This window comes from Molossus molossus, unplaced genomic scaffold (genome assembly GCF_014108415.1).
Source record: "Molossus molossus isolate mMolMol1 unplaced genomic scaffold, mMolMol1.p scaffold_m16_p_18, whole genome shotgun sequence".
Lineage (NCBI taxonomy): Eukaryota > Metazoa > Chordata > Mammalia > Chiroptera > Molossidae > Molossus > Molossus molossus.
The window spans coordinates 52523803-52547072 of NW_023425353.1; the positions used below are offsets into that span (position 1 = coordinate 52523803).

At 48.2% G+C, this 23270-nt stretch overlaps 1 protein-coding gene and 1 non-coding gene across 3 annotated transcripts in view; one reads left to right on the forward strand and one right to left on the reverse strand.

Annotated features, from left to right (window-relative positions):
* The window catches only part of GPD1L (glycerol-3-phosphate dehydrogenase 1 like), a 46806-nt gene extending 24439 nt beyond the window's left edge, over positions 1 to 22367 (forward strand). For both annotated transcript variants that reach the window (XM_036267205.1, XM_036267206.1), the window contains exons 5-8: positions 2152 to 2264; positions 13159 to 13392; positions 13664 to 13770; positions 19475 to 22367. In XM_036267205.1, the coding sequence (XP_036123098.1) occupies positions 2152 to 2264; positions 13159 to 13392; positions 13664 to 13770; positions 19475 to 19571 (551 nt within the window). In that variant the 3' untranslated portion in view covers positions 19572 to 22367. The remainder of the gene's footprint in view (positions 1 to 2151; positions 2265 to 13158; positions 13393 to 13663; positions 13771 to 19474) is intronic.
* LOC118633666 lies at positions 16646 to 16852 on the reverse strand. The gene has a single exon (XR_004960220.1).
* Positions 22368 to 23270: the final 903 nt, after the last annotated feature.

Here is a 23270-nt window from a genome sequence, read left to right on the forward strand (position 1 = left end):
GTGAGGGACAGAGGAGAAAGATAGAAACGATGTCATGATGTGGAGGCTGGGGGCTAGTTTATCCAGCCCGGGTGATGAAACTGGGTTGCACAGAATCACCCAAATGGTCTGGTGACTGTTTAAAAAAGGAAGAGAACAGTTTGCTCAAACTGACACAGTTATAATATTTGGAAAAAGGAGAACTCAGCTAAATAATAGATAATAGCAATGCATATAGAATAGAAAATGTGTTTCTAGGTATTGGGTGTAGATATTTTAAACATTTTATTATGGACAATTTACTCGAAAACAAACAAAAGTAGGTAGAACAATATCATGAACCCTATGTACCCCTTGTCCATCTTTAGTATTGATTAACTTCTGGCCATTTTTTTTAAATTGATTTTAGAGAGAGAGAGAGAGAAACATTGATTTGTTATTCCACTTGTTTATGCATTCATTGGCTGTTTCTCGTATTGCTCTGACTGGGGATTGAGTTTGCAACCTTGGCATATCGGGACGATGTTCTAACCAACTGAGCTATCCTGCCAGAGTTGGCCATTCTTATTTCATCTGTGTCCCCACCCTCTCTCCACTCATCCCTGGGTTGTTTTGACATTATATTACTCGTGGGTGTAATTTTAATGTTGACAATCATCTGGAAACCAGGATGATAAAACTTACCAGCCAAGTCCTGTCTCCCAAGTCAGTGTCTCCACACAGATGGGAGTCACGATTTGGCTGATAAGTTTTATCAGCCTTGGTCTCCAGAGCTCAGCCCCTCCCTGTGCCCTCAACAACCAGAGTACATTTCACATCAGGTTTTATGTGTAAAGTTTTATTTTTGTTTTTAACCCAAAGCCCCTAAACAAACAGAAAACGTGCAAAAGCTACTGAGCGTCTGTCCCTTTCTAGGAGCTGTCCCAATGGAGGGGATCTAGCTGTAGCAGAAACAAGGACTCTGGATGCATTTCTGTCTCCCACAATTTAATCAGTGCAAATATTTGTTGACATTTTCTCTGTTTCCTATTGCCATAGTGATGCCAAGTAACAACAATCACAGAATCTCAGTAGCATACAAAATAAGCACAGCTGACCCATCCGTGGGTCCACTTCGGGTTGGCAGAACTTGGCCGGGACAGCTGGGTGGCTCTGCTCCATGTGTCTGTCATCTTCCTGCTGGACCTCATGAGCAGCCAGGGCATCTTCTCACAGTGAGGGCTGAGGTCCAAAGGAACCAGCCCTTCTGTACAGTGGGCGTGAAGCTTCTATTGCATCATGTCTACTCATGTCCCATTGACCAAAACACATCACGTGGCTGAGCCCAAAGGCAGCAGGTGGGGAAATGGGCTCACTCGCCATAAGTCCAAGCATATTGCATAGTCAAGTCTAACGTCCATAGAAATGGATGCACTCTTCTCCCACAGAAATGGGGTGAATGATTTTGAAGAGTAATCCGTTACAGATGTAAACACAGCAATTCAGCTTGATGGTTTATGATAACAAAAAGTTGCAACAACTTCAGATCTCAAATACTAGAAAGATACTTAGATAAACCATAATACATGGATGCAGCAAAATACAAAGCAGCCATTTAAAATGAGATCGAAAAGAAGTGCTGTCGTTGCAAGTTAGTCATATTGAGCCCTGGCTGGGTAGCTCAGTTGGTATGAGCGTCATCCTGATGCACCAAGGTTGGGGGTTTGATCCCCAGTCAGGGCACATGCAGGAGTCAAACAATGGATGCATAAACAAGTGGAACAACAAATCGATGTTTCTCTCTCTCCCCCTTTCTCTCTCTTTCTCTCTCTCCCCCTCTTTCTCTAAAATCAATAAAGAAAAAACATAAATAATAAAAGAAAATTAGTCATGTCATTAAATGGGAGAAAGCAGATTATGAAACTACATATACATTATGTCCCCAGTTTTGAGAAAAACTGCGTAGATTCATATTTCAGTAAGTTAAAGATGTATGCCAAGTGGTTCATGATCATCTGCGGTGGAATTCTGGAATATTTTTATCCTCTATTTCTACTCTGACAAATTTTCTAAAATGACCATATGTTACTTTTATACCAAGAAAAAAAACAACTTATTTTGAACTGTGCTCGGTGTGAAAAAATTAACATGAGAGACTGTTGTGAATTTCCTTTTTTTCTAACCTTTCAACAGGCAGCAAAGTAATGGAGAATGGCCTTCTCTTCAAAGAACTTCTGCAGACTCCCAATTTTCGCATTACGGTGGTTGACGACGCAGATACTGTTGAACTCTGCGGTGCACTCAAGGTACAGTCAGCCTTTCGTTTCTGCTCAGGGCGAGGAGTTCACGACACACGGCCGCTGTTAGCATTGAGGAGTCCAGTCCTAAAGAACGGGCCCTGTGTTCTCTGCACTCACTTCGGCAAAGAATAGTGAATCGAGAGCCTTGTTTGACACGTCCTGCTCTGCCCTGCCTTTCCTGGGTGGTTCGAGTCCCTGTCACTCTGGCTTGCGTTTTATAAGTCGGGAGAGTTGTGGCGGTTTCTTGTTTGGGCAGTTGGCAGCATGAATATTTGGGAAGTGTGGCGAGTACCTTGTGTGCAGAGTTTTACCTGGGAGCAAAGTACTTCTTTTTTTTTTTTTTTTTTATCCTCATCCGAGGACATTTTTCCATTTTTTACTCAGATAGAGCGGGGAGGAGAGAGAGGAAGAGAGAGAAACATCGACGTGAAAGGGACACATCGAGTGGCCGCCACCCACACAAACCAACCAGGGCCGGGGACAAACTGCAGCCAAGGTACATACCCTTAGCGGGAACCGAACCCGGGTCTCTCTGGACCGCAGGCCGACGCTCTAACCGCTGAGCCAAACCGGCCAGGGCGCAAAGTTCTTTTGTTAATTCCTATTTTTCTCCTACACGCTATCTTGAGTAGGAAAAGGAACTGTTTCTTCTGAATTACACACTCTATTGGTTTGATGGCTCGGTTGGTTCTCGTTAAAGGAAAAAAGTCTGCTGCTCAGGGAGGATTTTTCAAGAATAGTTTTATCTCAGGGGAAAGATCATATTCAAGAAGCAGCTCCTATTGGCCATGGCCTTAGGAGGGTAAAATAAAGGGACGTTTCCATACTTGGGCTCCTTACTTGCCTCCACTTTTTACAGACGAGGTCACGGCCCCTCTTACTGTCCTGACTCTGGGAAACAGCCAGCCGGAAGCTGAGTTGCTGAGTCATTTCTTTTATCGCAAAAGCTACTTTTTAGGAATTTGAGCGCCGAGGGAAGGAAATGGGTACCCTGGCACTCACCGCTTAGTTTGTTAGGTAAGAACTGCGAAGATTAAAAGAATGTTGAGACCGAAATCCAAAGAATGCCTTCCCACTTTCTCTAAATTATACATCATGTTTTGTCGCTAGAATTTAAAACCACTTTCTAGAATTAATAATGTGTGTGTATGTGCGGTCACGTGTCCCAGTACAATGAGAATTTAGAGAACTAAAGCCAGGCAGGGACCTGGGCTCCCAGGCAGCACGTGTCCATGTTTCTAGATGCTTGTGTGGGGCATTTTCCACGTTATAGGCAGGTCCTGTTATGCATTTGAGACGCCGGCGTTGGCTGCTTTGTTTATTTTTGTTGGTTGGGATTTTTATGTGTTTTTAATAGTCCTTCATTAGTTTAATGACCACTCGACAGCAGGGGCATCGTGAATGCCTAATTGCCCAGCACTGGTCTGTGTCTCTCCAAAGCTGTTTTTAAGTGACTGGATGTGTTTGGTGGTGAGTGACGAAGCTGTGAGATCCTGCCCAGAACAAAGGGTGCTGGGGGCGAAGGTTCTAGATCGACAGCTCTGGAAGAGCCCAGCGAATGGGACCCATGTCTGAGCTTAGAATGGCTTTTCATGTTTGTTGGCAGGAAGCTGGTGAGTGGATTGGCACCTGTTACCATGACAGTGGTTCACTGGGGGTGGAGGCAGTGGGGGTTGAGAGCCATCTATCAGCCTCCCCCTGGGCCCGCCTTTGAAACAGGATCACTCACCCTCATTCCTACTGGCTTGCCTAGGAGCTGGGATTTTTGAAAACTGGCAATTTGGCGGTAATGGAGGCTAAACATGCTGTTGTACAGATGAGAAGATGCAGATCCAGAGAGAGTAAATGACTCAGAGGTAGCAGATATTGGCACAAACCCAGTATCAATGCAGGTTTCAAGAACCTTGGTCCGGCCCTGGCTGGCAGCTTAGTGGCTAGAGCACCAGGCCCCAGCACTGGGGGCTCTCGGGTTTGGTTACTGGTCAAGAGCACGGACCAGGGTTGCAGGTTGGACCCCTGGCCTCAGTCGGGGCGCATGCGGGAGGCCACCAATCAATGATTCTCTCTCTCCTCTCTCTCTCTCTCTCTCGCTCCTTCTCCTTCCTCCCTTCCAGTCTCTAAAAATCAGTGGAAAAAAATACCTTCCAGTGAGGATTAATTTTTTAAAAATTAAAAAAAAAAAAAAAAAAGAATCTTGGTCCTGTTCCTTTGTTACTATGTGCAACCTGACTTTTCTGATTTGTGGTTTGTGTCTGGGCAGTTGAATAAAATGAATTCCTCCCTTGTCAAAGCCTGCCAAAGCCGGGACAGATGGACATATGTTTGTTTTATTACATAATTAATTGTGTTTTTCCCCTGATTATAAGAGCCGTGCTCAGTTTACAGAACAGAAAGGTAGAAAGAAGAAAGGGGAGTCCCCGAGGATCCTTGCACCCTGAGCCGACCACTGCCGTGTGCACCGTGTGGCCGGCCAGCCCTTCATCGTGTGTGTCTCCTTTGTGAGGCGAAGGCTGGACCTCACTGTTCCAATGGTGGGACGTCCTTTACGCCTTTTCACACGAGCAGCATTTAGTTATCGTCTCCATACTCGCTGATTTTAAAAAGGTACACTCTGGTTTTTGTGCTTAAAAAACATGAGGGCATGTGACTGCAAAAAAAAAAGAGAGAGAGAGAAGAAAAAGGAAAACAGCTCCTTAAAGGATAAAAATAAAAAGAAAATTCAAAGGAATTACATAGAGTCGTTTTGTACCAGTGCATCTCACTGCCTTCAGAACGCCCTACACCTCGTAACTATGTTAATCTCTGCATCAGTGACAGAATATTCTTTTTAAAATATTGACAAACCTCAGAGGAGGAGGGCGAGGGGGATGGGTGAGATAAACCACAGAACTTAGATGCTTGTGGGCGTAACCAGTGGACATAGACAACAGTGCTGGTGGGGTTGGGGGGGTGGGATTCAGAGGAGGATGTCTAGGGGGGAAAAGGAGAAACATCTGTAACAAAAATAAATTAATAAAAAGTTAAAAATAAATAGAATATTAACTTTAGCCCTGGCTGGTTTGGCTCAGCGGTTTGAGTGTCGGCCCTCGGACCAGAGTCCTGGGTTTGAGTCTGACCAAGGGCACATACTGGTTGCGGTTCAGTCCCCGGCCCTGGTTGGGATTGCAGGAGGCAACCACTCGATGTGTCTTTGTCACTTGGATGTTTCTCTCTCTCTCTCTTTTTCTCTCTCCCCCTCCCACTCTATCTGAAGATAAATGGAAAAATATCCTCGGGTTAGGATTTTAAATAAATAAAAATTATCAACTTTATTTAAGCATAATTCATGTACATTAAACTGCATCCATTTAAAATGTCTAACACAGTGGGCTTCAGCAGTTGTGTATGTCCTTCCCGGAAACCCCCACCACAGTACAGAACATTTCCATTGTCCCCAAACAATGCCACAGGTCCCTTTGCAGGTCACACCACCCTCTGCCCCGTCAGGCAGCCGCTGAACCGCTTTTGTACACAGTTCCTGGCATTTTCCGGAAATTTTCCAATCAGGTCGTACAGGATATATCCTTCTATGCCTGGCTTCTTTCACTGGGGATATATTTTTGTTTTCATGTCATTTAAGAGGTACTTCCTACAGAAAAGTTCAGAACCTATGTTGTTATTTTGAATAGATGCTTTATCGGGATTAAGTTTCTCTAACAGAGACCCAAATAACGGTGGCTGTGAACAGGTTACAGTTTGTTTCGTATGTAAACTCCTGAATCCATTGAGCTCTACTGCACACAATTCCTAGGCACCCAGGCCCCTTCCAGCTCACAAGAGTGTGGTCCTTGTTCCTGCGGAAGAGGAAGGCACTTTCCTCCGCCATCCTGGGTTCTTTTGGCGGGGCTAATAATTAAATTGATAGGAGCCAGATTAAAAAGAGAAAATAACAAAAGTTAATTATATACCTGTGTCCGGGAACCCCATATACCTGAATGAGCCAGAGAGCCCACGTACCTGAGAGGTTCAGGGACAGAAAGGGAAAATGAAGTATACGTGATTCCTGAGCCGAGGGGTGAGATGAGGTGCCGGGGGTGTCAGAGTGGAAAAGGACCGTTCACGGATTATAAGAAGAGCAGATGTTCAGTAATTGGATGCTTGCCCTGCTGTGTAAATGAGTCATAAAAACTTATTTCTGGTGATAACTCTTATTAAACTTAAACCCAATTTAGCTTTTTTAAGCGAGAGGTAAATGTTTCCCTTGAGTCTGCAGGGTCTCAGTTGCCTGCAGCTCAACATATTCACATGCCAAAGTGACACAACTTGGGGAGGCCTGTTCTGAACCACTGCATCATCCTCATGTTCTAAGATGGGGACCAGAGCTCCAACCATCACATCTGTCTTCCAGGCAGCAGGGTAAAAGAAAAAAAAGAACAAAGGACAAAGGCCACGTGGCAGCTGTCTTTTAAGGCAGGTTCTGGGAAGTCACAGTCTAATACTTTGCCTTCCCATCAATGGGCAGTACTTAATTGTGTGACTACCCAGCTGCAGGGGTAGTTACACAGTTAACTAGCCACACAGTTAACTAGTCCCCCCTGCCCTGCCCCAGGTAGCCGTATACTTACATGGAAATCAGGGACTCTTACTCTGAAAGAAGGGAGAACAGATTGGGCATAAACCCGAAACCCGTGCCACAGGCTCACGCCGCTCATTTGCAGGGCGGTCTGGGGTGAGGCTGACCACTCCTAACGCTGCAGGGTGTTGGCTTTGATAAACCCTGCTGTGATGCCAGCCTGGTGCCTAGTCTCTGCCAGACCCCTTTGGCCATCTATGGCTACACATTTACATTTAAATTAACTAAACTTAAAAATTTTTTTAATTCAGCCCTGGCCAGTTTGGCTCAGCAGTTAGAGCGTCGGCCTGCGGTCCAGAGAGACCCAGGTTCGGTTCCCGCTAAGGGTGCGTACCTCGGTTGCAGTTTGTCCCCAGCCCTAGCGGGTTGTGTGGATGACAGCCACTCAATGTGTCCCTTTCACATCGATATTTCTCTCTCTCTCTTCCTCTCTCTCCCTCCCACTCTACCTGATCAAAAAAATGTCCTCGGGTGAGGATATAAAAAAAAAAGTTAAAAAAAAATTTTTTTTAAATTCAGTTCTGAGTCACAGTAGCTCTATTTCAGAGACTCCGTAGCCATGTGAGTGTCCATAGCCCCTGGCTACTCTAATGGATAAGCAGATATAAAATATTTACATCATTGCAAAAACTTGGACTGGACAACACTGCTCTAGCTGAGACAGCTTTTTTTTTTTATCCTCACCCGAGGACATTTTTCCATTTTTTGTTCAGGTAGAGTGGGAGGGAGAGAGAGGAAGAGAGAGAGAGAAACATCGACGTGAAAGGGACACATCGAGTGGCTGCCACCCTCACAACCGACCAGGGCCGGGGACAAACTGCAACCGAGGTATGCGCCCTTAGCGGGAACCGAACCCGGGTCTCTCAGGACCACAGGCTGACGCTCTAACCGCTGAACCAAACCGGCCAGGGCGAGACAGCTTCTTTTAGGGGGCCAGGTGGACCAAGTGTGGGCTTGACCTCAGCCCTCCTTGACAGCCCAGCCGGGCGAGGGCGAGCGCGCTGGGAGCTGGCCTCCAGAAGGGTCAGCTGGGGTGTGGGCTTACAGAAAAGAATGAGCACGGACTGACTTGGGCTGTTTTTCCAGTTTTATATTCTTCTTTTTTTTTTTTTAATCCTCACCCAAGGACATTTTTGCATCTATCTTCATATAGAGCGGGAGGGAGAGAGGCGGGAAGAGAGAGAGAAACATCGACATGAGAGAGATACATCGAGTGGTTGCCACCCACACGACCCCAACGGGGGTGGGGGACAAACCCCCAACCAGGGCGGGGACAAACTGCACCCGAGGTGCATGCCCTCAGCAGGAATCGAACCCAGGACTCTGGTCCGCAGGCCGACGCCCTAACCGCTGAGCCAAACTGACCAGGGCCAGTTTTATATTCTTTTTGTGGGAGGATGGGAGCAGAAGGGATTGAGGCCCCAGCAGCCCAGCTCAGTTCAGAATCGCAGAGGTGGTGCTTCGGGGTGATGAATGCCTCCAGTATTGCCATCCCCAGGAAACGGAGAGGGGCTGAAGCACGGCTGTCTTCTGAAAATCATGGTATTTTTAGCTCCAGAACAGTTTAGAGCAGATTTAAATGCACAGTGGATAATGATAACTTCCACAGCCGAGCGATCTCAGAAGACATCTGCTCGGATGCTGTTCAAACATGACCTGACTGGCTCAGTGTGTTTATTTTCCTTTTGACAGTGATAAGTGGTGGAAGGCGACAGCGAGGATTTTAAGATTCATTGTGAGATGATTAAACTGGGTTGGGGCTCAGGGGCCCTCCGAAGGGTTTACCCCGCAGTAGTCCCCTGATCCACCCTTCCCACCCTGGGGAGGTTACATGTCTAGTGGAAACTGAGGTGGTCTCGACCTGTGTGCCCCGCGGTGGAGGGGCCGGGAGAGTGGCCGGAACCCCAGGCCTTTTCCTGAGTGCAGTGATGGGAAAGGTCAGAAGCGCAGCTTTGGAGCCTAGGGCTCCTTACAGCTCCTGCTTGTATGCTTCCAGTGACTGACAGCTCACTCCTTTGTCTCTAAGTCTTTTCTGTTGGGTGGGGACAGCTCTTCCTGTTATAAAGTTCTTATCCTGACTCCGAGGTGGCCTCTGTGCCTTTCACCCTCGGGCCCTAGAGCAATGTGGTGTGATCTGCTCGCTGGAGAGGACTTGGGAGCCAGGCCCCTGGGTCGGAAACCCAGCTCCGCAGGTCCTGGCTGTGGGACCTTGGGCAGGCTACATACCCTGTGTGCTTGCCTTGTAGGAACGCTGTGAAGATTAAATGCATTAATAATATATGAAGCATTTAGAACAGTTCCCTAAGGTTAAGTTTTATAGTTATTTTTATTTCCCCCATAAATCTTATCTCCTCCTAAGCCTCTCCCTTTTCCTTCCCAAGCCTCCACGCAAGCCAGGCAGGCACTCCCTTTGACATCTCATCAAAGAGGTTCAGGAAGGTCTCTGACCGAGGGAGGAGTGGGTGGCCAGGCCCGGGGCGCCGCAGCGTGGAAGCGGCCAGGCCCGGGGTGCCGCAGCGTGGAAGCGGCCAGGCACAGGGGAGAGTGGGGCTTTGGCCCCAAACCCTAGGAGCACATCCCAACTGGATCACTCACCAGCAAGGTGTTCTCAACCAGCCACTGAACCGTCCAAGCCAGCCAGAGGATAGGTACACACTCAGAATTCCAGTGAGACAGTGTGCTTTGAGCCTGGTGTGGCTCACGTGGTCACTTACTAAAGAACCCCTGTCACCTCTGTGTATAGGAACCTCTTGTTGAACCAAAGGCCCTGCTATCTCCCATTCAGATCATAGACGTTTCCTGGAGTTGGCTTGTCAGGTAACCTTTAGAAGGGGTCATGGTGATGAAGGGGGACACAGGGACACAGTCCAGGAGGCATCAGAGAGCAGTCTCATCAGTCTGACCATTTGGATCCTAGGCCTCATCGCATCGTCTTGGTAACAGTAATGAAACACTGGACTCTGAGTCTCTGCCCAGCACCGCAGCTAGAAGGTCTGCAGCTCCAGGGGGCTCAGCCGCTCATCCCCTCTGGGCAGAGCTGCAGACCCAGAGCCCATCTCGCCCCTCGGCACCTCTCAGGGCTCCTTCCTCACCGCCCCAACCCTGTCCTCTGCACAGTGCTGCTGGACGCCAAGTGCACCAAGCCGGGAGTTGGCTGCTGCCGCCCCTCGGTGCACACACAGCAGGCAGTTGGAGACGGATGACTGCTGTCAGGGGCTGATGAAACCTGCAGGGTGCACCCCCTGGGTGGCGGGAAGGGGTTGAGAGTTTGCAGGCGCAGGCAGAAGTTAGAACCTTCTGAGAACGTGTGCTCCCTGGTCAGGCTGTTAAGGCAGAAGACCCGAGTCCTCGTCCGCTCTGCCTGCGGTAGGAACCAGGGTCTGGCCTTCGTAGGGCGGAGGTGACCCAGTTGGAAGCCACTTCATTGGTCTGCTATAGCTCAGAACACAGACACTAGGACGCAGAAGTAGTGAATTTGTCTAAAACCCTCATGCATCCGCGTCAGCTTTGATTATTTTCAGAGAAGTTTTTCCTTCCTGTGTCGATAGCGACGAGAGGGATACCAGCAGCCACAGTGAATCAGTTATTGTTACCGAGGAAGAGAGGACACATTCGGGGCCCTTTCCATTCTGATCCCCGTTCTCCGGCCCCCTCCCGTGGCAGCACCTGTGGCCGCAGGGAGGGGGGTCTGTCTGCTGGAGGAAGACAGGCGTCAGGAGGGCTCTTCAGAAGTTTTTCATCTGAAGTGGCTTTGTGGCTTCGGCCTCCCGGTGAGCGAGAGCCGTGTCGAAGTGCCCGGTCTCTCTCCGGCGAGCCTGGCCACATCAGTGCTGTGTGTGAGGTGTTTTATCAAAACTGCACATCAGCCAGAGAAGACATTTTTCTTCCCCAGTTCGTTCCATTTCTCACCTCATCCCTCAGATTTAATAGGCCTGATATTCTAAGAAATGTTCTCTTTCATTAATAATCTTCCTTTTGGAGGAGAAAGATGCACTTATTTTTACTGAGTTCCCATTTCTTACCAACTAGCTTCATTTTTAATGTCTCTCAAGGCACAGAGCCGTGTATGTCACCAGATATTATAGGGAAATGCTGGTGTGGTCAGACGAGTCCAAATGCTCGCCTTTTTCCTGGCATCGAGTGTTCTGGTGAAGGAGCCTGTAAAGTGGCAAGGGGCAGGGGACCGGGCTCACCGGGTGTCCCGACCGAGTGTCCCCTGTGCTGCCACGTGGCATCGCCTGTCGCGTGTGGCTGTCTGACGTTACGTGTGATTGGAGGCCAGCTCAGATGCCGCCTCCTTTGTGCAGACTCCCCTCCCTGAAATGAAGCTGCGGCTCCCTCCGCGTCTCAGCACACTTTCGTCCTGTGTCCCTTGGGACGCTTTTCCCAGCTGTTGTCAACTCCCCGAGGAGGACCTCTGTGTCTGATTCTGCCTTTGCAGCTCCTCCGGGGGATACCCTGGCCGCCCCAGTACCGCCCTGCCCTCAGGCCCAGTCGGTGTAGGGCTTCCCACCCAGTGCTCAGCTGACGCACATGGCGTGAAGTGAAAGTCATGTTCAGTACCTCTTATGCAGCATCACTTTCTGCCGAGGATTAGTTATTTGTGCACACATTTTATTTTTCCTGTTAGGTTGGGGTTGGCAAACTTACTTCACTGGGGCCAGATAGAAATATTGTGGGTGCCTGGGCTGGTTTGGCCCGCGGACCAATGAGTTTCGGGTTTGATTCCAGCCAAGGTCAGGTACCTCGGTTGTGGTTTGTCCCCGGCCCTGGTTGGGGTTGTGCAGGAGGCAACCTTTTGATGTGTCTCTCTCACCTCCATCTCTCTCTCTCTCTCTCTCTTCCTCTCTCCCCACTCCCCACTCCCCACTCCCTCCCACTGTGCCTGAAAAGAAATGTAAAAATATCCTCTGGAGAGGACTAACACACTCACTCACTCACTCACTCACTCACTCACTCCCTCACTCCGTGGACTGCGTGATCTGTCCCAACAACTCAAATCTGTTAACAGCACAAAAGGAACCATAGACAGTAGCTAAGGGAACAACGTGCCTGAGTTCCAGTAACATTATTTATAAAACCAGGCAGTCGACCCTGTGCTGACCCCTACACTAGACGGTCAGCTTCTGGGGAAGCAGGTCCGGATCTGAGCTGCCTCGTGTGTAGCAGACGGAATGACCCCGCAGTTCCCTCCTAGATACGTACCCAAGACAAACGCCTGCACATGGTCACCAAAGGACATGTGCCCAGTGTCCTTAGAGCACCCTTTGTAATGGCCCCAGACTGGAAACTAGCCCAGTGCCAGTCAACAGAAGAATGGACAATAGACTGCACTGTGTTCACACTGTGGAATACAATACAGGAATGAAAAGAAATGTTCTGTGTGTAAAAATAGGGCTGACTTGCCAAACGTGTTGAATTTGAGACAAAGAAGCTGGACAGTTTGAAACAATTACATGCTGTGTGACTCTATTTATATAAAGTTTAAAGACAGGTAAAGCAGATCTGGCTGTCGTAAGTTACTGGTTACCTTTGATGGCGGGGCGTGGCTGGAGGGGGTCTGAAGGGGGGCTCTCTGGGGCCCTGGTTATGTTTTCTGTTTTTTTTTGTTTTTTTTATCCTCACCCGAGGATATTTTTTCCATTTTTGGTACAGATAGAATGGGAGGGAGAGAGAGGAAGGGAGAGACAGTGAGAAACATCGACGTGAAGGGACACATCGAGTGGCTGCCACCCGCACGACCAACCAGGGCCGGGGACAAACTGCAACCATGGTACATGCCCTTAGCGGGAACCGAACCCGGGTCTCTCCGGACCGCAGGCCGACGCTCTAACCGCTGAGCCAAAACGGCCAGGGCATGTTTTCTGTTTTTTGATCAGGGTGCTGGTTACATGGGTGTGTTCCATTTGTGAAAATTCAAGCTATACACTTAAGATTTGTGTACTTTCCTGTATGAATTTTATATTTAAATAAAGTACTTGATTTGAAAACAAACCCAAAAGGTAAAGCAGTTTATCCAAGCAGTATTTAACCAGAGACCACTATCAGCGTTCTCATTTTCTGGCTGATGATTGTCAGTTGCTGCCTCCTGCTGACCGCAGATCTGGGCTCCTGTCCTGGGATGGGAATACAGAAGCCTGGTCCCATCTTCATCTCCGTCACTCACGGTCAAGAGCAGAACCAGGGGTTGTGCGGGAACCAGTGGTCTGTCGGGGTCTCCCCGACCTTCCCCGGTCCTCACCTGCAGTGGGTGTCTGACGGTGTCCTGGCTTCCTTGTCTCCTCCCAGAACATCGTAGCGGTGGGAGCCGGGTTCTGCGATGGTCTCCACAGCGGAGACAACACCAAAGCCGCCGTCATCCGCCTGGGACTCATGGAGATGATCTCCTTCGCCAGGATCTTCTGCAAGGGCCAGGTGTCCACGGCCACCTTCCTGGAGAGCTGCGGCGTGGCCGACCTGATCACCACCTGCTACGGGGGCCGGAACCGCAAAGTCGCCGAGGCCTTTGCCAGGACAGGAAAGGTAGCCCCTGGCCTGCCCTCCCACACCCCTCCCTCCTGCTGGAGCCCTCTGGGCGGGGTGGGCTGCGATTCAGTGGAGGTGGAGGCCAGGGTTACCTGTCTGCCTTCACTCAGAGGTGCTTGAGCCTTAAGTCCTTTATGTTGTACATCTGCTGCTTTCCTGGGTGTGTCGCAGAGGCGTGCAGCTCCCCTTCCCCGCTCTCCTCTTGAAATAAGTGCTTTACCCTCGATTTAGTCTTTACCGTAGATTTTTTTCATCCTTTGTTTTTAAGACCATTGAAGAATTGGAGAAGGAGATGCTGAACGGGCAGAAGCTCCAAGGGCCTCAGACTTCGGCGGAAGTGTACCGCATCCTCAAGCAGAAGGGGCTGCTGGACAAGTGAGTCACCCGGTGCCCCGGGACCCGAGACTCGGTGTCGTCCCACCCTCGCGTGACCACCAGCCCAGTCCGTGCACACAGCGAGCACGTGTGGGCTAAGTGTGCCAGGACGTGATGAGGTTCGTTCTGCCGTGTGTGTGACGCGAACGTCGGTGCGGGAAGCGTCTGCCTGCCCTGGAAATGGGCGTCTGCACATACACACAGCCAGCCCAGCTGCAGGCAGAAGAGCTCCTTCTCCACGTCACAAGCAGGACGTTCAGGGTTCTGCATCGTGTGGTAAAAGCTACATGGTATAGGTTTTCAGTTTTTCAAGAAATGATTGTTGTTTTTATAGAAAGGCAGGGTCTTGTTGATAAACTGCCGAGCGATTCAGAAAGGAAGGGAAGGCTCGTTAGGCCGGAATTCCACCACCGCAGTGACCCGACCTGGGTGAAGGTCCGGTGGGCAGCCTTGCGGTCTGTCCTCGCGTGGACGGGTGCATGAAGCATCCAGCCTGCACTGCCCTTCCAGGCCGGTCACAGGGTAAAGGTGGGCCTGGGCCAGCTTGATTTGCCATCTGATCAAGGAAGTGAGCCCTGAAGCACCACAAAAGCTGCCCGACCTTCTCTGAGGCTGCTCCTGGTCCTTTATCTTGTTGATCCATTGAGCCTCGGATGGCAGCTCCGCCACCTCGTAACCGTGCAGCATGTCCTGTGTGTCCTTAACTCTCAGTAGTGCTTTTTGGGAGAGTGGGGGCTGGGCAGCTCTGGATGCTGCCAGGAGGTGGGTTCGGGCAGTGTGCCTCTGGTTGTGTCTCCTGCCTCCTCTCACACCAGCCCCGGCATCTGCTGGTCCCAGCCTGGCATCTGTACCTTACCGTGCAGATTGATCACCCATGGAATTCCCTAATGAAAATGGAAAGTGAGGGAGCACGGGGCATTTGTCTTCCTTCTTTCATTTGCATTTTGTTTTTCTGAAATGGCTTTCAAAACCAGCCAGGCAGGGATGGAAGTCATAAACAAGCCTCCAGAGGAGGAGAAGTACCTTTAAATCGTGCCTACGAGGAAGATACGTCCGACACGCACAGGTTCCTCCATCGTTAACAGCAGATGTGCGCGTGTGTGGCTGGCCTACTTTAATAACCATAGGTCTTTATCAGGAGTTTGTTCAACATCTTAAAAAAATATCTGGGTCTTTGGTGATGGTTAGTATCTCCCAATCACAATATTTTTTAAAAAACAGATGAGTGTTTATTCCAGTATTACCGGCGGTATGGAGAGCAGTGGGCCATCCCTGGAAAATCTGCTCTGAACGCCCTCCACAGCAGTTGCTTATATTGGGTAGCGACATGGGGAAGGGCAGGGAGGCAGAAAGGAGCACCAGTGGGTAGAAGGGTCACAGGGAGGTGAGGCAGGCTGGGGAGTGTGGCTGGGGTCTGGGAAGGGCTGTCTCCGGCACACCGCCTCCAGGACTCCAAGGTGGTTGTCTTTCCACCAGGAGGGGGCAGTTCTTGGATAAGGAGAAGGGGCCGCATTTGAGGTTGTGGTAAAATAGAGGTACAGGAACATCTTGCGCCTCCACACTTTTCTGTCTTGTCTTTGTGAGGGTTTTTCTGTGCAGTGCGAAGGAACGGGCCCATTTTCTCCACTCCCCCCCCCCCCCCCGCCCCATCACAGTTTTAAAGTGGGATCTGTGTGCTGCGAAGGGGAGTGGCTGACAGGGTTTAATGAAATCACAGGTTGGCCGGCAGTGCCCCTCGTTCCATTCTGGGAGGGTATGGCTGGCGCCAGCATCTGGGATCAGAACCTGCCTGCTTTAAAAAGCAGATGTAATCAAGCAGGTGAAACTCACCTCTGAGCAGAGCCTCTCCTCAATCATGCCCCATTTTCTTTCTTCTGATTGGAAATCGAACAGGCTGTGCCTGTGCGTAATGAGGTTTCCGGAGGGGGCACCCCCTTCTCCCGGGCTGGACCGTAGAGCCAGGTGGGACCCCCTCCCTGCACCTGCTCCCTGCCCGGCACAGGCAGGGCCGCGTTCTGCATTCTCCCTTTGCGCCGCCTCTTGCCTTGATTTCTTTTCTTTTTTATCCCACCCCCCCTACTCTGGCCTTCCTCTGTGTCCTTGTCTCCTCCCCCTCCGCGGCCATGGAAAGAGCAGTGGGCAGCAGGGCGGCATTCGGGGCTGTCTGTGTCTCACTAGCCATGTGGTCTTAGGCCCGTCGTATGTTTAGCTGTTCTGTGCGCCAGGCTCTTTATCCACAGAATCAACTGGTCGACCAGATGATTGCCACGGCCCCTTCTCCCTTGAGTGTTCAAAGGGCTCCTGCCCTTTCAGAATGAGGTCTGCAGTCCGTGGGTTGGCATTTGAGGCAGCCCCTCTCGATCCAGGCATACCTCGTTCTGTTGCCCTTGGGAGATGTTGACTTTTTCACACGTTGAAGGCAAGACCCTCCAGCGGTGAAAAGATGGATTTACTTGCTTTATTGCGATGCTTGCTTTCTTGCAGTGGTCTGGAGCTGAACCTGCAGTACTCTGAGGTATACCTGTACCAACTTACCTGTCTAATAGCATGCCCTGTTAGCCCCTACAGTAGCTTCCCTCTGCCCTAGACACCTCTTCCCAGACTCCTGCGTACGCTTGTCCTGCTGTTTGGGCTGCCTGGACACCCTCCTTCACCTGCGCGTCATCCCGCATCACCAAGGCAGGTCTGTCCTCGGAGCAGCCGGCTTCCGTGTCCTCCAGCCACAGATAGCTTCCCCGCTTTGCACTTACTGTGTACACCAGTGGTTCCCAAACGCTCTCCGTAAAGAGCCACATAATAACTATTTAGGCTTCATGGGTCAGATACAGTTCTCTGCCGTATAGTCGTCTTTTTCTCTTTCTGCTGCACAGCACCCTGAGGGGAGGCTTTGCAGGAGGGGAGCTTTGCGTATTGGGTCGGCCCGGTGGGGTGGGGGGCACAGAGGGGGAGTGCACTTGCCTTGCACACCCCCCACCCGCTCACATTCACACGTCCACGCACACTCAGCGCGCACGCACCATCCACGGGATGCCAGGGCACAGCACACAGCATCCTCACCCCAGGCTCTGTTCCTCCTGTCTGCCTCTTCTTCTGCAGCCCTTTAAAAACGTGCACATTATTCTTAGCTTGCAGGTGGTGTGAAAAGAGACCCCAGGCCAGATTTGGTTCTCAGGCTGTGGCTTGCTGACCCCTTGTCTAGACAGTACTGCTACTCGTGTGCTATGGACTTATTACATCAACATACAGTTTACTTTTCTTCTTCAAATTTGGTTAAAAAGAATTTCAGTCAAACAAAAAGGGCACAGGGTGGAAAGTGAGTCTTCTCCCCACACCCTGGAACCGGCAGCTCTCGATATGAGTGCCTGTCCGTTTAGCCTCGTCCTCGGTCTGACGGGCAGTGGACTCCATGTCCCACTGTCCCCAGCTCTTCTTCACTTTAGAATCACTTTGAAGATCATTCTACCTCTGCACCTGGAGATTTATTTATTTATTTTTTATTTATTTTGTTTATCCTCACCTGTGGACAATTTTGCATTTATCTTCAGATAGAGCGGGAGGGAGAGAGGGACAAAGAGAGAGAGAAACATCGATGTGAGAGAGACACATCGAGTGGCTGCCACCCACACAACCCCAACTAGGGACAAACTGCAACCGAGGTACGTGCCCTTAGTGGGAACGAACCCGGGACTACTCTGGTCCACGGGGCGACACTCCAACCGCTGAGCCATACCGGCCAGGGCTGCACCTGGAGATTTTTTTTTTTTTTTTAATGGCTGTGGAAAAGTCCACTGTAGGGAGAACCAGTTGATTCCACCTGTCTCCTCTTGATAGATAGCAAAGTTGTCCGGGTTTTTCTGCTGTTACCCAGTTTGCTTTATTAAGTATCCTTGTAGGTGTGTCTTTATGAGCACGTGTGAGCATAAGGTGTTTGTTTTGTTGGTCTGCTAGGGCTACCATAACCAACAGAAATGTGTTCCGCACGGTTCTGGAGGCTGGGAGTCGAAGGTCAAGGTGTTGGCAGGGTTGACTTCTGATAAGGACACCCGCCATATTGGTTTAGGGCCCACCCTATGAACCCTTTTAACTTAATTACCTCCTTAAGGGCCCTATCTCCAAGTAGAGTCACATCCTGAGGTACTGGGGGTTAGGACTTCATCGTATGACAAACACAATTTAGCCCATAAGAGTGTTGCAAGCTCCTTGAGGGCTGAGGCCCTGTTGCTACCCCTGCACCTCCCTGAAGCCTAACCTATCGAAAGTCCTCAGTACCCGATAGTGGGGTTGCTAATTGATTGGCTTATGTCAGTATTTTTCTTTTCTTTTTTAAATTTTATTTATTTGTATTAATTAACTTATTTTTGTTACAGATGTTTCTCCTTTTTCCCCACATTGACACCTTCCTCCCGATCCCCCCCCACAGCATTGTTGTCTATGTCCATTGGTTATGCATATATGCATGTAAGATCTTTAACTTACTCTTCCCTCTGTCAATATTTTTCTATGAAATATTGTCTTTGTTTCTCTTTCACCTCTAACCTTATTTAGAGAGTTCCCCAAACTGAGCTAATTGGCCTTGCAGCATTTTATATTACAGAAAATCACATCTAAATGAGCAGTATAGCTAGTGGTGGAGTGATGGCTCCAGAGTCGGAAATCTCTCTTTCCCCCTTCACTCCTATCTCCAGACATCCCATCAGCAGAGTACGTTTGGAAAATATTGGCTATGAAAGCTGAGAGTGCTTTGGACTGGAAGGGCAACCGAGGTACATACCCTTGACTGGAATCGAACCTGCAACTCTTTGGTCTGCAGGCTGATACTCTAACCACTGAGCAAAACCGGCCAGGGCACAGAACATTTTAAACCTTAACAAGCCCACAATGATAGACTGTCATAAAGATATATGACTTAAGTTGTCATTATAGGGATCTGATTAGATTATTTTCAGAATGGCCTTTAAGACTCTATTGCTTCTGTCAAGCTCACTTTGGGCTGTGTGTGTGTGTGTGTGTGTGTGTGTGTGTGTAAAAGCCTGATTGAAATTAACTTTGTTATTTCTTCAGTGATATCTGCCATACTTGCTGAGCCAGCTGTACCCAGGATAATGTTATCTTTTCTTACAGTGGATTATTAACCCACACCTTCACACCCTCATCCATTTCAAACTTTCACTTACATGTGTTCACATCTTGGAAGAAAAGGCAAAATAAATCCAGCTTCTGACACGAGATCGGTGCTCTCCCACGTCGGTTCTGCAGGAGCATCCCGGGCTGGGTTATTTATGGTGCTGTGTGGGCTGCTCATCTTCATCCTTTCTGGAAGCAAGAGAGCAATACTGCATTGCAATTTAAAATGTATTCTCCAGTCTTTTAAAATAGTGACAGAAACTTGGACTCATTCAGATTTGACCAAGAGCCTGAGCCACAACTCCATATGTGAATGACCATCGATTCCCCCGTAAGGTTTCCATATATGTGCCTTGTGTGTAGACGGTGCACTCCAGTTAGGCAGAGGGTGGCTTGGGCTCTACCAAGATCTTAAAGCCAACAATGCAGAGGCTCTCTGCAGGCCAAGTAACAAAGGAATATAGGAGGTGGTCACAAGTATCACACTGATCTGCAGTCTGTTAAGTCATAAAGACTAAATTGGTGTATGAGGTAAACCAGATGGCTTAACTTGTCTTTTCTCACATTTCCCCCCAACCAGGTTTCCACTGTTTACTGCAGTGTATCAGATCTGCTATGAAGGCAAACCCGTGCAAGAGATGCTGTCTTGTCTCCAGAGCCATCCAGAGCATTTATAAAGTGGATCATGCAGCATGCCGGGCAAAGTTCTGCCTTTCCGATCAGTTTGTTGGGTTCAAATGGAAACTGGGACTTGGCAACAGGATGTTTGCTCGACTATAATCCCATCATGGAAGTGTATGAATTTTTGCAGGTTCGTTTTTGAATTTCGAGAGGCAGGTCATTGTCTAAGGTGTACTGGGCAACAACGAGACGCACATATGTGAGTGTGTGTTCATTTCTCATTCTGTGGATGTTTGCATGAACCAAAATTAAAAGTCCTTTTTTAAAATTACTTTTGAAACTTTCCCACTGTGGTAGCTTATATGATTGGGACTATCTCAGCTAAATTTTTAAAATCTGATTCATATGTCTTTTGAGGGAAGGATTTTTTTTCGCATTCTCTCGATGGCAAACTTTAACCAGCATTGACAACTTGGTAGATTGGAGGAGTCAGTGTATTCAAAGATCAACAGACCAACTTTTAAACACTATCTCAAAGCCAGCATAAGTAACGACTTTGATTGTGAGTTGATCTTGTTTTTAACAACTAGATCTTTTTTATTAGGAAATCCATGACGTCGCTTCCTCTCACTGCCGTTTTCTGTGTTCTGAGCCTCTTTTCTCTCCTTGAGCTGCCAGAATGTGCTTGTACAAAGGCTCAGCAGTGACGGAACACAGAAAACTCATCTGGCATTTCCCTGCGGTGACTGACGCATTCTTCTGATTAACAGCGCTTGTCTGATGATGTGGGTTAGGTAGCACTTTTGTGAAGACGTTTCCTTTAAGCTCCACAGATCCTCTGGGAGGGGGCTGCTGTTATTCCTCTTTTAAGATGCCGTCACTGCCTGGTCACCTGGTAAGGAGAGGGCAGAGCCAGGAGTCCAGTCCAGTGCTCCCCACCCCACCAAGGTGCCCTGGGACCTTCCCAGCTGTCTGATTTGCCCTCCAGTGTATTGGTTGTGGCAGGTGGCCATATGCAACCTTCCCTGAGGCTGTGGGGGGCTTCCTGCAGCTGAGGTTTGTGTGGGACCCTTCACTCCAACTTCACTTGGAGCCTCTTAGAAATGCAGGTTCCCAGGTCCCACTGCAGACTTCTGAAGTAGGGTTTGGTATCTGCGCTTTAACGCACCTTCCACGTGTTTCTGGTGTTCACTACGGTTTTAGAAGCTCTGCTTTAGAAAATTCATTTTAGAATGGCATTTCTCAAACTAGTGTCCTGGGATCCAGCGGTGGTTGGCTCTGGGTGTTCCCTGGCAAGGTCGAGTGAGCTGAGGGAGAGCTGATTCTTGAAGATGTAGAATGTATGTTAGTAGGTCAGTAGAACCTATTTATTCAACCTAGCCAGCCCCAAACACATTAAATTATGAAGTTTTTTTTGGCGGGGGGCAAGGAAACTTGCCCAAGTTTCTAGGGGACGCTGACCTTAGTGTAACTCAAGTATACCCTTCACACCCTGTACAAAATTAGGATGAATAGCTAGCTGTGGTGGTGTTCGTTGTCAGCTTTCACAGTGCAGGTCTGCCATGAAGCTGTGATGAAGCTTTAAGGTGCCACTGACGGGTGCCACTGAGTAGCTGTCAACTTCGCTGGAACGCACATTATGCGGAATAAGTGCTTTTAATTCTAGAGTTAGCATGGGAATTACTGTATCTTCTTCAATGAGATTGGTTTCAAGATAGCATTACCATGACCTTACACAGCACTTGATAAACTATTAAAGGGAACGTACGAATGTCACTTACATATCTACGGATTTTCAGTCACTTTGTGAGATTTTTGACTCAACTTTTTTATTTTCCACTTTGGGACTTTTTTCCTTTCTATATTGGAAATGATTGTAGAAGAGATTTTTGTGGGAATTTTTAAAACTCTATCCAATCCACAGACGTAGATGAAAGCACACAAAATGCTCCATGTTTTATTGATTTTAGTGCCACTATTAAGTCAATCAATTTTTGCTTGTCTCATGATTAATCTTTTTTAAAGTTTGTATATAGGTAACAAAGTGTTACTTTTTAAGATACATAAAGGGCTGTAAGCTAATTGTGGTGTCTATTAAGTAGGATAACCAGAGGTGAAGAATTCTGTCTTGTGTGTGTTTCTCATCTGCATTCAGCTTCCTGCTCTGGGTTTTGTACTTGAGAGTTTTTTCTTTACAGACACTCCCTTACCACTCCAAAGTCTGCTGACTGTACGTACCTCTTGAAAATATGATATTCTGCACATTAATGAAAAAGGCAAATTTTATAAGTTTGTGCTCTGCTAACTAGATATTTATTACTCTATGAGTTATCTATTTTTGTAATCACCTGTGGTCTGTCATCTCTTACTAATTATGGTAATAAAGAGGGAGACATCCAGAAGAGAAGCTTCATTTGTACTATTTCAGCCAACCTGTGAATGTAAAAACTACACTGTTGCCTTGCTACAACCCAACCTACTGTAATGTAAAACAGTCACCTGTCTTGAAATCCATCCTTGCAGGTAGAGTTGAGCTAAACTACTTCTGGTTTTTCATTAAACTGTTGAACTGTCACAAGGCCCCATGGCATTGGCCCAGGGGAGGCGGGGTGCCAGTGTGCAAAGGGTTTGTTTTGTAGTTTTTCCATTAATTCTAATCAAAGAGCCTTTTACTTACATGTATACTGTATTTGTTTACAGACTATAGGTGGATATAATTGATATAATTTAAAAGCTTGGTTTAATAAACATTTAACCCCCCCCCAAAGCAGTGCTACTGATCTGATCTTTTCTTAAACCAGTTAATATTTAGGCCAGCTCTGTTTTTTCTGTATTGTCCTGCATTAGTAATAATAAAAAGGCAATTTTTAAAAGGCTTCATCTCTAATTCCAGCCTGCAAACACATCTGTTTCCATTTTTCTGTGTTTCTTCCCATTGTTTGCTGATTTTAAATTTGGTGGGGTGACATTGGTTAATAAGATACAAGTTTTAAGCATACAGTTCTATAATACATCACCTGTACATTGCACTGTGTGCTCACCACCGAGTCCAGTCTCCTTCCATCACCATACATTTGGTCCCTTCCCAACCTCCCCACGCTGCTTCCCCTCCAGGAAGCGCCGTACCGTTGCCTGTGTTTATGAGTTTTGTTTATCTGTTTTGTTTGTTCATTTGTTGCTTTCAGTTTCATATCCCACATATGAATAAAATCATACAGTTCCTGTCTTTTCCTTCCGACTTAATTCACTTAACATGATACTCTCAAGATCCATCCATGTTGGCCCTGGCCGGGTGACTCTGTTGGAACATTGTCCTGCACACCAAAAGGCTGCCCGTTCAATTCCTGGTCAGGGCACATACCCAGGTTGCGGTTCGATCCACAGTCAGGGAGCGTACAGGAGGCAACCAGTCAGTGTTCTCTCTCACATCGATGTTTGTTTCTCTATCTCTCTCTCCCTTCCTTTCTCTCTGAAAATCAATAAAACATATCCTCCGGTGAGAATTTTAAAAAAATAAAAGATCTATCTGTGTTGTCACAAATGGCAATATTTCATCTTTTCTCATAGTTGAGTAGTATCCACTGTATATATGTACCATATATTCTTTATTCAGTCACCCATCGAAGGACACTCAGGTTGTTTCCATGTCTGGGCCTCTGACTATTGCACTGAACATAGACTTGTAGGATGGGGGCCTCCCAGTTCCAGCCAACCAGTGGACCATTGAACTTGAAATCCCCCCTGCCCTCCACCTT